The 11615-nt window shown below is 29.2% G+C and overlaps 1 protein-coding gene across 1 annotated transcript; it reads right to left on the bottom strand.

Annotated features, from left to right (window-relative positions):
* Nucleotides 1-3206: 3206 nt before the first annotated feature.
* LOC101501553 (elongator complex protein 5) lies at nucleotides 3207-8534 on the bottom strand. The gene is made up of 9 exons (XM_004490540.4): nucleotides 8135-8534; nucleotides 7949-8041; nucleotides 6800-6966; nucleotides 6627-6673; nucleotides 5516-5585; nucleotides 5115-5317; nucleotides 4939-5028; nucleotides 3693-3768; nucleotides 3207-3603 (listed from the first exon to the last, which is right to left on the bottom strand). The coding sequence occupies exons 1-9, from the start codon at nucleotides 8299-8301 to the stop codon at nucleotides 3419-3421; spliced, it is 1098 nt and encodes a 365-aa protein (XP_004490597.1). The 5' UTR covers nucleotides 8302-8534; the 3' UTR covers nucleotides 3207-3418.
* Between the last annotated feature and the right edge of the window lie 3081 nt (nucleotides 8535-11615).

Genomic DNA, 11615 nt, shown 5'->3' with positions numbered 1-11615 from the left:
CGTAAGAGATGAGCTCAGTTCCTTGAATCTTTGGTCGACTTGCAAAAACAATATCATGAGTTTTGAGGAATAATTCTGCTGCTTTTGAAGATGAAACGATAATAGTTGGGACTTGGCCCAATTGTAAGGACATGATGGGACCATATTTGATGGAAAGTGAATGAAGAGATCGATGGGGAAGAGTGCCTAATAAGTTGAGATTTCCGATTATTGGAAGTTTTGCTGGACCTGGTGCCTTTTTATTGTTTATGCTTTTTTCTTTTGGATGTAAGAAAAGTTTGAATACAAGATATGTGAAAATGAAAGTGAAGAGAAGGAAAACAAGTATGGTTAATATTGAAGCAGAAGACATGTTTACAAGGAATGCTTAAGTTTGGATCAACTACATAGGATGAGGATTATCAAGAACTACAAGTTTGTATAATGTTATCTCTAAACAAGTGGTATATATATATAAGTAATTAAGTGGTGATTGATAAGACTTTTGTATTTGTTAGTTAAAGAGGGGGAAAAGATAAGACTTAAATGCATTTTTATTTTGTCCACAACAATCAAATTAATTGTTTATCAACGATCTTCCTCCCAAATATAGAAATATGTGGTTCATGTTGGATGGTGATCCACCACCCTATGTGAAGGGGGAGATATTATGAAATCATGTGGATTGGCATACAAGAATTGCATCGAGGCTAAATGAGATGTGTTAGTTTTAGAGTTGATATTATGATATGAATATGTTACATGAGTTTTAATGATTTCATAAATGTTAGTTTTTATCTTTGAATTTTACTTGGTGACTCTTTATTATGAATATATGAGAAAACGTCTCAGACGGTAGTAAATAATTATACATAAACTGAGACAAACAATGAAATTGTAGTGGAGCCGCGACTTGAAATGCCAGATCGATGTTGACAACTTGATGTAGCTAGTGAGTTAGTAGTTTCCAATATTATCTACTTAAGTATTTTATGATCAGTAAATTTTGATCAAAATTAGGATGGGAACTTAGAATTTAGAAAGGAGATAAAATTAGAGGAACAATATCGCTCAAAAAAAAGTAGAATGATCAAAATTGCACAATTAGAAAATTTAAAAAATCAAAAGTACATTTAAGCCAAAGATAAATAGTCACTAATATTAGACTTGGGAAGATATTGCAACATTTTTTTTCTTATAAATAAAATTGTAAAGAAATTTATATATAGCTTAATGAGTTTAAATTTAAATCTAAAACATAATATTCAACCAAACAATATGAATATTTAATCAATTGAATTAAGATCTTTTTCTAACATTTTTTTATAGAAATTATTTTTATTATATTCCTCTTTGAGAAGAAATTATATGGGGGATGGACCTAGAACCGACAATTTGGGGGTGGATTGGGCCAACAATTGGGGGGTGGGGTGGGTGAGTTAGGAGAGGGGACAAATCCATGGCAAATAAATCCACTTTTCATTTTCTGACATAATTGTTATGCACAAATCATATTAAAATTAGAATATAATGCGCACCTAATTTAAAATAAAAAAAAAATGTGAATTTTTATAAAATTTGAAAGTGATATTTATGATGTATAATATTTTAACTTGATCAACATTCTTTTTTTAATATTTGTATATTTTTAAGTTTATAAAATTATTTGTTATGTGAAAAAAGGAAAAAAATGAAATTAAAAAAATTGAAATATTTGTAATAAAAAATGAGTTATTTTAACTCTAAAAGATATAATTAAAAAAATATGAATGATTGTTTAAATATATTTTATTTTTTTTATAAACATTCAATTACTTAAGAAAACGTTTTTCCAATAAAAAAATAGAATATTTATTTTCTAAGCATTGATTTGATATATATTTGTAAGCATTGATTTTTATATGATTTTTATTTTTTTAACTTGAATGTACTATTTATGTTTTGTCTAATTAAATTTATTATTGTTTCTTATATCTTATGTTTTGTGTCTCATTTCTAATTAAACTTTGAATAATTAATTTTTAATTAGAGGAGTTATGTCATGTGTCTCTTTAAAAGATATTTTGATTGTATTCTTTTTAAAGATAATTTATAATAAAGAAATTCAAAGTACTATTTTTTACACAAAAATATAAAATAATGTTGAGAATGATAAGACGTGACTATTTGATTTTGATTACTTTTGTTATTAAATAAAACTATGCTCTTATTTATCGTTCATTCAATCAATAAGTTTAATATTTTGGAATGTGAGTCTTTGTTTTCATGAATAATTTTTATAGATAAATATTTTCTTTTGTGTTAGAGAAATAGAATACATAGCCGAGCACTAATAAGAAAAAATATACCAAAATTGTATATTACTTTAAAAATATTCAATGATTAATTTACAATTTTTTTTTTTAAAATGTTATAGGTTATTCTATTGTTTTTTGCAAAGGTCTTAATTTATATGAGTTTGTTTGTTTCAACATTTTTAATTTATACTTCATTTGATTGTTTGTGCATAATCAAATCTCCTCTACCATTTAGCAAAGGTCTAGTGCATACAATATGGAAGTTATTTTGAATTGACAATAATCACAATATGCTTCTACAAGCGTCAAAGATAGAGCTATATTCAGACATATTAGATTTGGTATTGAGAATGTCCTCTACCATTTGCTTGCAATCTATTTCAAAAATCACAGAACTCATATTTTTATCTACTGCACATAGTAAAACTTTTAAAAGTTTACATTATTTGCCACATATGGTGTCAGTTGTGCATTGATACTAACACTCATAACACCGTAAAGTTAAAAGCTTGCTATTGATTAAGTTCTTATTAGACAAATTTTTACTTGTATGATGTGAATTTCTTCTTTAATATATGCAACTCATCATACAATGTTCAAAAGCTTGTTATCTAGTATTTTTTTGACGTCAGCTTGTTTATCTTAAATTCTCTACAAAAACATTAATATAATACGAATATGAAAAATCAGAATAAATAAAATGAGAACTAAAATAATCGCAAACTACAAATATACAAGTTATTTGCCATAAATCCTGACCCTTGAAAAAAATATACAAGATTTTCCCATTGTTGGTGAAAGTGTCACTAAATTATATTTAAATTCCCCACCATTCACACGAAGCATTGATTTTTCTTGAAAACAAATCTATTTTATTTTTTGAGATAAAATTGTCAAACGCAATAAAACAGGTTTGTAGAGACTGAGCAGTGAGCACTAGGCAGAAACGTTCCAAAAATCATAGAAACCAAATCAAGTTTCTATGTAGGCTGTACAATATGATGGAATGTGATATGTAGTTCACTTCTGAGCATTAGCAACCAAACAATATATAGGCCAGGTTTATTTTAAATATAATTTTGTTTGATCACAAACCTAATCTAAGTCACCTAGAGATACAGAAGACACTACCCAAAGCACATTCATATATCTAAATCATCATCTGGATCCTCATCAGAATCTGGCATCTCATCATCTGAATCACGAAAATATATAATCTCACCTAGGGAAGAATCCTCCTTTTTACCCCTTGAAAGAGGTGGCCCCTCACTGCTGTTCTCTTCAAGGGACCTTCTACCATCATAAATTTGTATTGGTCTACCATTTCCTAAAAGAAAGACAAAAAGCTTAAGCATAAGAGTGCATATATAATTGAAACACTGAAATCAATGGAGCAAATAAAAACCTATATCATACCTTGGTGTTCAAAAGGAAGCACAACCTTTGCCCTATCATTTTGCTCCTTCTCTGATAGCTGAAGATTGAATTGTACCTGTTAAAAACATAAAAAATAAAAATCTACCTGCTATTTATTTGCAGTCTATGAAAAGAAATCAAACTTCATATCACACCATTTCTTGTTTGGTCTGACATTTCCTTACAAGTGTTTGTGACTGTGTGTACGTATATATATGTAAACTGTTATAAAAAATATCTTCATGCGTATATACGAGTAAGTGAACAAACTAAGTACTTATAATGTGTACGCATGGCATCAGCCCATGAGATGCTTCCAAGACAAGTTATACCCGTTGCAAATAAGATATATAACACACTGATTCTATCATAAAAACTATATTATGCAATCATCTAGGTTGAGGCACTCACTGCAACTGCATTAGATTGTGATAGCAGATTGCACCTGCTGTAATGGGCCAATTTGGCCCACAATTTGAAATCCTACATTTTATTTTAGAAGCTCTGGAAGGTTCAACCAAAACATCAAATAGGCACACCGCACACCTAGCATCTAAATTTTCATTTCCTTAAAAAAGTACCTTGTCTGTGTTCCCTTGACCAAAACAGCAAGCCTTTAGGAGAATGGGAATTCAACAAAAATAAGATCTCTTTTATAGATCCTGATATTTATCAGGAAACTATTTAAAATCTCTAATAATGGGCCCGTTTGTTTTATATTTTTAAAAAAGTGATTTTAACTTTATATTTCTAAAAATGATTTTTATGATAACTTACTTAACAATAGTAGAAGTTATTTTTAACTCATTTGTTACTGATTAGAAAAAAGTAATTTTGACATTCAATAACTTATATTCGTTATTAGAGATTTTAGCACGATAAAAATAACATTTTTTAAAAATTGGTATCTCTCAAATTATTTTTATGAAGAGCTATCAAAATAGCTTCTCATTTTAATCATTTTTTGAAATTTCATTATCCAAAAAAAGTTGTAGCAAATAGATGAAATATTTAAAATGATATTTAATCATAAACTATTTAAACCCATTAGAAGCTTTACTTTTAAAATTCTTTTTTAAAAAAGTTATAACAAAAAGACAAAGTACTATAAAAATCATTATTAAAAAAGGTTGTAACAAACAGGCCGAAAATCTAGGTTGTTAGGACTTTGGTTTTTTCTTAAGTGAAAGAGACACGACTTCACAGTTAACACCAATTTTGCATCTACAGGAAAATAAAGACTGACCTTTGGCAAGAGGCCCGAAATGGTTGTTCCATCTTCTGCTGAAAAAGACGCGAAGCTGATTTCCCCAGCCTCAACTTTAAACTCTTCACACTGAATACAAGAGATTTCACATAAGTGCACCAATTTTTAAGATTAGCCATTCCAAATATGTTCATAAACAAAAATAAAGAGATCACCGTTGCTCTAACTCGTCCATTTCTGCGTTTGAATCTGACATTAAATTTTCCTTTGGTAAAGTTTTTCTCCGTTAAGGAGTTCTCTGAAGAATGGTGAGCTGGTTCTACACTGGCCACTATGGAGGACATGTACTCAAGAGCTGCTGCAGTCCTCTCCTCATGAAGGTCAGAATGCAATAGCCCAAATATACTTGAAATTTGATCTGCAATCATAAAACAGCAATGAATTAAGAGAAGATATTGCTGACACATCAAGTCAACCCGTACCATTAATATATCTGCTGAAATAATAAACTATCCCACACATTCCGGTACTCTAAAATATTTTTACTCAATTAAACAACAATAAACTAGACATACTATGCAAGAAACCTTATTCAAAAGGGTACAAGAGCAATTACCATTGCTACGCAGATTGCTTAGAAGGCTTGCAACTGACTGCAAAGACGCATGTCTCAATAGCTCACTTAGCTGATAATATCCAAAAAGAATTTATTAGGATTACATATACACAAACAAATAATACAAGAAAACCAAGAAACCAAACAGTCTTAAATCTTAATTAGAATAACTATATTGAAAGTTATTATAAAACTTCTTGCTCAGGGAGTTTAGGGTAAAAGGAAAATTGGAAACTTGCAGGCACAAAAAGGTTAGATAGATAGATAGATACAGATATACGTAAAAATAGTTTCCAACATGAAATGGTAACATGATTATGATATCTTTATAACTGCTTAATGGCTCATTTAATTCTAGAAAATTCCAAAGGTGAGGCAAGCTGTCAAATTCCATCCATACTTTCCAGTTTTTCCCAAGCTTATAACATTAGGTCATGGAAACCAACTTTAAAATGTATATCTTTTGGTAGTTACGGTTCCCAAGCTAAGTTGATAGGAATTAGAATTCTTATTAGAAAGAGATAGAGGTATATTCCTTAGTTACAAATGAACTGCACACTTCCCTAGCCAAAGGCCCCAACTCTCTCTGAAATGACAAGATATCATACCTCTACTCTGTTCCTCTTATTTATATACATTAAATCCCATCCTTACTGTATCACTAACTCAACCTAATCATTTTCAACTAAGTAACAACTAATTAGGTGGGGTTACCTATCAGAAGTGAACTGAAAAGAATAAAGATAAAGCAGCATCAAAGAGCTCTAAGTCTCTACTACCTTTTCATAAAGCGAAAGTTATAATGAGAAATAGTCTTATTCAGGTTTGTGGCTGTACTACTACTAATCATAGATAAGATAAAAATCTCAAGGGGAAGTAAAATCTTAAAAAATTATTATTGTATCAAGGTTACTGCATTAGCTTAATAGCTTGGAAAAGAAAAAAGAAAAAACATACCCTTCTTACAAGTTTCATAACCATAAAATATTCAGCTAAATGCATATACAGTCACCAATAACCATATTCATTACATAGCAATAAAGAACATTCACTACAACAGGTAAATTCAACTTCATTCAAAGCTATGTCAAGTCAATGGTATTACTATTACCGAGTCTATGGCAACACAGATGCGGGCTTTATTTTCTCCAACTAACCCTGCAAGTATATGAATTGAAAAAATCATCCAAAAGAAAAAAACAATTCTTTTCAAACCATGAAAACCACTATGAGACTTTCTTCAAAGAAAAATATCACAATTCACAACCTAACAGCAAGCAATACCTCTGCCCAGTTCAGTAATCGCCAAAAACAACTTATCGATATCCTTGACTGTTTTATAACAACTAGTAGAAATTGAAATTTCATGAGAAGGGTCAATGAAATTTCCAGATTCCCTTGTCTTATCCTTCCAACCAAGAGGATCTGTATAACAATCCAAAACATGAACCCTACAAAATAACACATTAGAGTAGACATTATAGAAGCTTTTGAAAATGAATTTCAAAAATAGATTGAATATTTTTAAAAATTTTGAAATTTTCAAAACATTGTTTAAAGTTTTTAAGTGTTTCCAAAAAGATAGCTTTCATATTCTCTCTGCCACAATTAAAAAGGAAAATCCATAACCAATTGTCATTTCAGCCACCACATCAACAGAAACAACTTAACCTTATTCAACTAAGTAGGGCCAGGGACCGGGCTACATGGATCAAACAATGTCATAACGTTGTATTATATAACATATCTCTTTCCAGCTCATTAACCTCTAGGTCTTTCCTAATAGTTTTTCTTATAACTTTTATATGTCTTCCTCTACCTATAGAGATTTCACTACCTCCATTTGATATATTCTCCTTACTATAAAATCTACAGCAATGTTGTCAACCTAGAATTATGTAAAATAATGGTTTGTTCAAACTCCGCTACGCAACAGTGCGATAGCGCTGCTATAACCGCTATTGCAACAATTTGTACTAAATAGCATATTGCGGAACAATATATATTTGTTTAAATTCTGCTACGTTATAGTGTTTTAGGCTGCTATATCCACTATTTAACAACATTGATCTGGTTTCATCTCCACATGTTCAAATCACCTAAGCCAAGTTTCTACCATCTTTTCTAATATAGGTGCTACTCCAACCCAACTCTCTCTTTAATGTTATCATTTCTAATCCTATTTCGTCTAGTCTTTCCACACACCCAACACAGCATTCACATCTCTACTACACTTATTTTATCGTCATGTTGGCTTTTTACCACCCAACTCTTCAACCCATACAACATGGCCGATCTCACAGTTGTAAGAATTCCATCCACCACATACAAAGTAAAAATTGAAAATGTTGTAATGAAATACACACGCCCTAATTTTTCAAATGACCAAATAGTAAAAACCATAAATTGAAACGATAAGTTAAAAATAATTACCGTGTGTTAGAAGACGCAAGTTCCACTCCCTTATTCTTGAACAAAGCAGCATAAAAGGAAGGACTCCGAGAAAGCGCAACAATCACAATACCACTACATAAGAATAATAATAATAATGTATAAGAGTTAGATAATAATAATAATGATGGAGAAAAGAGTATGGTGATTTAGGGAAAGTAAACGAACTGTGATTGAGATTTTTGAGCGATGATGTGTGAAGAGAGTTGAAGAAGAATGTGAGAAAAAACATGGAAGGCAAAAGGTGAAGAGAGAGAGTCTTTGATTGTGAGAGTAGGTGCAAGTTCTCCTTCTAAAGCGCCATCTCTTAAGGTTCTGAAAATTGATTCCGCCATCTTTGGTGAACTGAACAAGTGGAAGCTTCTAGAACCGATTATACGGAACTTCCAGTTGTGTTCAATTTAGATTTAGATTTTTAGAGGAAAAAATGAATCATATGAGAACGCGGCGCGATGACTAGTGTAGACGCAGTTGATGTGAATTTCGGTATGTTCATGTAAAACGCATTTGCTGAGATCCACTGCTATGCCGGCTGGGTTTTTATTTTTTGACTCGAAGTTTTTCCCTCATTCCATGTATCATTGCAAATTCCTTAAAATAATTTAACTTTAAATTACATTTTTGGTTCTTACAAAAAAAATACAAAATAACAATAATAATTAAAAAATTTCTCATGCTTTATCAAAATAACAATAATAAATATCAATGATTTTGACTTCGTCAATGTTACAGATCTACGAGTATTAGTATTTCAAAATTTTAATTTTATTATATTTATAAGTTTTCTCTTATTTATAAATATTTTTTTATTTTATATTATTAATTTAGGTCAGTTAATTTATTAGTATATTCATTATTTTTGTTTTTAACGATATTCAATTTGTACTATTTTGTATCCATGTATTCTATTTATTTAAGTAAATGAACGTCTTTTTAGTAAAAATAAACATTTCAATATAATTTGATCTTGGATAATTCATATGATAATTCATATGGGTGGTTGCATTGAAAGTAGATATCAGTAAAGCATTGGATAGATAGAGTTTTGTTTGTATGGGTGGTTGCATTGAGAGGTTCCGATAATTTGTTAACAAGGAAGGATCAATGTGCACTCTGTTTCCATGGTCTCTTTTGTTTCAATTTAGCTACTAGGGAAGAAATGATTGAAACTTACCTCCCTCGTAGTATTTCAAATTTTCAAAGTCAATCGAAAGATTGTTTTAGGATGATCATCAAGAATGCCATTCTTGCCATTCTTCTCATATTGGATGTGATGGAATCAACTAATTTTTAATGATTCTCTAGTTGTTAATGTAGGTTCAAGCACTGAGTTGTGAGATACGTAGGAGTTTGAGTATTAGAGATAAGAGGTTTTATCCTCTCTAACCTTACTAGTAAGAACTAATAATTGACTCAATAACACATTGTTGCAATAATTTTTTTTTTTTTTAATTGTAAAGTTATACTAAATAAAATGAATCAATATACTAAAAATAGCATAATACTGTTGTCGAAATTAAATTGATTCAATGATAAAATAGAAAGTAAAGAATTTATTGCTTAAGTATGGATACATACATTCTTCAAACAACCATCGTATTAGGTAATCTTGAATCATCCAAATGTTTTATGTTAAACACACTGTTCAGAATAAAAATAAAAATGAACTCGTTGTCATGTTCTTCAAACTTCTATTTATAGACAAGTAGTAAAAAATTGCCTCCATACATGCATGTCATGTGTGAAGTAACAATATCAATTATAAGGAAGGAGGTTTGAATTATAATTGCCCTTTTTTAAAATTCCTATTAAAAGACTAAAAGTTTTAACTCAAGATTGATCTTGGTTATAAACGAAGAAAGTTTTTGGTTAGTGAAAAAACAACAATATTAATTAATCAATATAAAAACTGAATGTAAAATAAATAATAAATAGAGATAGGGATAGAGATAGAGATATCACACAAGCATATATCTGGTTCTGGTTCACCCAACATGAATTACGTCAGTCCTCACAAATGTGAGATTTTCACTAAGTGCTTCAAAGCAAGATCGTTCTTAGTTTTCACATTGTTTCCACATATCAGTCTTGATCTATTACAAGGTTCTACCTTTCTATCTATAAAAGAATTTCAACTACTATGTTAATGTAACACCCCAAAATTTTCATATATATTATATATGTATCTTTTTAGTAATTGTTACTATTAAATTAATAATTATTCTATGTGTAAATAAATTAAATTAAATTTTATCACACTCTATTGTACCTAAATAATTATAATCTTCATTTTTATTTAATTGTTTTGACGTGACAATTACATGGGGACTATTTATGATGTCATTATTTCATAAATTGACATTTTTTTATTTGATTAGTTTCGATAATCATGACATTGATGAGTTAGATATGTTTGTTTTATATTTGTATGTGTGAGTGGTATTCTTGTCTTGCTTGATTTATTTTAGTTGATAAAATATCAGTTGAATTATTTAATTAAATTAGAATTTATATAAGTTATATTGTTTGTTAGTTTTATTTGCGACCAAATAAGTATTTATTTTAGGAGATATTATAGAGTTAGTGAAACCAACCTTTATGTATAAGTGTTTTGAAAATATTTTTGGTCCATCCTATAAAAACAAAAATTAGTGACTTGACTCATTTTTTTACTCTCCTTTATGACAAGATTTTATGACAATTCATGGTGTTTTCTTGACATAATGTGCATTAATTCATTTTAACCACCTTTAATTTATTTTTTAAAGGAAGATTATAAATTTAATTATAAGTTTTTTTGTGCAATTAAGAGAGGACACAAAAAGACTATTGTCCTTTTTGTATCTCATGCATTCATCTCTTTTAAACTAAAATTATAATTTTATTATAATTGTCTACAAAAATAATTCTATGAAATTTTTGGTTTCGTAACTATTAGATAAAAAATTTAAAAGGGTGATGTGACAATCTCTAATTTATTTATTTAATTAAAATTAGTGTGTGACACCCTTCAATATATGGTGAGCTCTATTAGTTAATCCAAATTAACTCATACATATAAATTTCAATTGGCTTTGTAACAACCTAATAAAATTAAAGAAATAGTAATTATTGGTAGTATAATGTTGGAATTAAGTGCACTTAAATTTTAGACAAGAAATCAACGGTAATAGTGCAACGTAAATAGCTTATATGTTCAAACATTTCCATTAGGCATCTTGTTGTCACACTTATTTGTCATTCGCACACTCTCAAAATAATTTTCTGAGTCGTAAATTCCAATATCTATCGGTGTTGAATTCATTACTGCCTCGTGAGCTATTTCTCGTGCAAATTTAGAGGTGTTAAGAAAGAAAGCACCTAAGGTAAGGGCTTTTCCCCATGCAATGTTAGGCTAGATATTAAATTAATAGTTTGTAAGATATTGATATATGTCTTGATGTCTTAAAAGAAAAATATTGATTTTTGTCTGCCTTAAAGAATTTAACTATAATATTATGTTTTTATGAGTAATATGTTTGCTTTGATAAACTTAATTATAAAATTTCAATTTTCATTATTATAACATGAGTAATATATTTGATGTCATATATTTGATGTAAAGTTATTATTTGTGTGTTGTTTATGTATACTTAATTATAAAGCTATG

The sequence above is a fragment of the Cicer arietinum genome, chromosome 2 (genome assembly GCF_000331145.2).
Source record: "Cicer arietinum cultivar CDC Frontier isolate Library 1 chromosome 2, Cicar.CDCFrontier_v2.0, whole genome shotgun sequence".
Taxonomy (NCBI): Eukaryota; Viridiplantae; Streptophyta; class Magnoliopsida; order Fabales; family Fabaceae; genus Cicer; species Cicer arietinum.
The sequence above is the reverse complement of the archived record's forward strand: the minus strand, read 5'-3'. Positions and strand labels throughout refer to the sequence as shown.

What these genes read in the sequence shown, in the direction of transcription:
- LOC101501553 (XM_004490540.4), bottom strand. Translation starts at nt 8,301, where the DNA reads ATGGCGGAATCAATTTTCAGAACCTTAAGAGATGGCGCTTTAGAAGGA. An exon ending in TCTGTGTTGCCATAGACTCG is followed by an intron (nt 5,586 to 6,626) that starts GTAATAGTAATA and finishes GGATATTATCAG; the next exon opens with CTAAGTGAGCTATTGAGACA. An exon ending in GCTTCCTTTTGAACACCAAG is followed by an intron (nt 3,604 to 3,692) that starts GTATGATATAGG and finishes TCTTTCTTTTAG; the next exon opens with GAAATGGTAGACCAATACAA.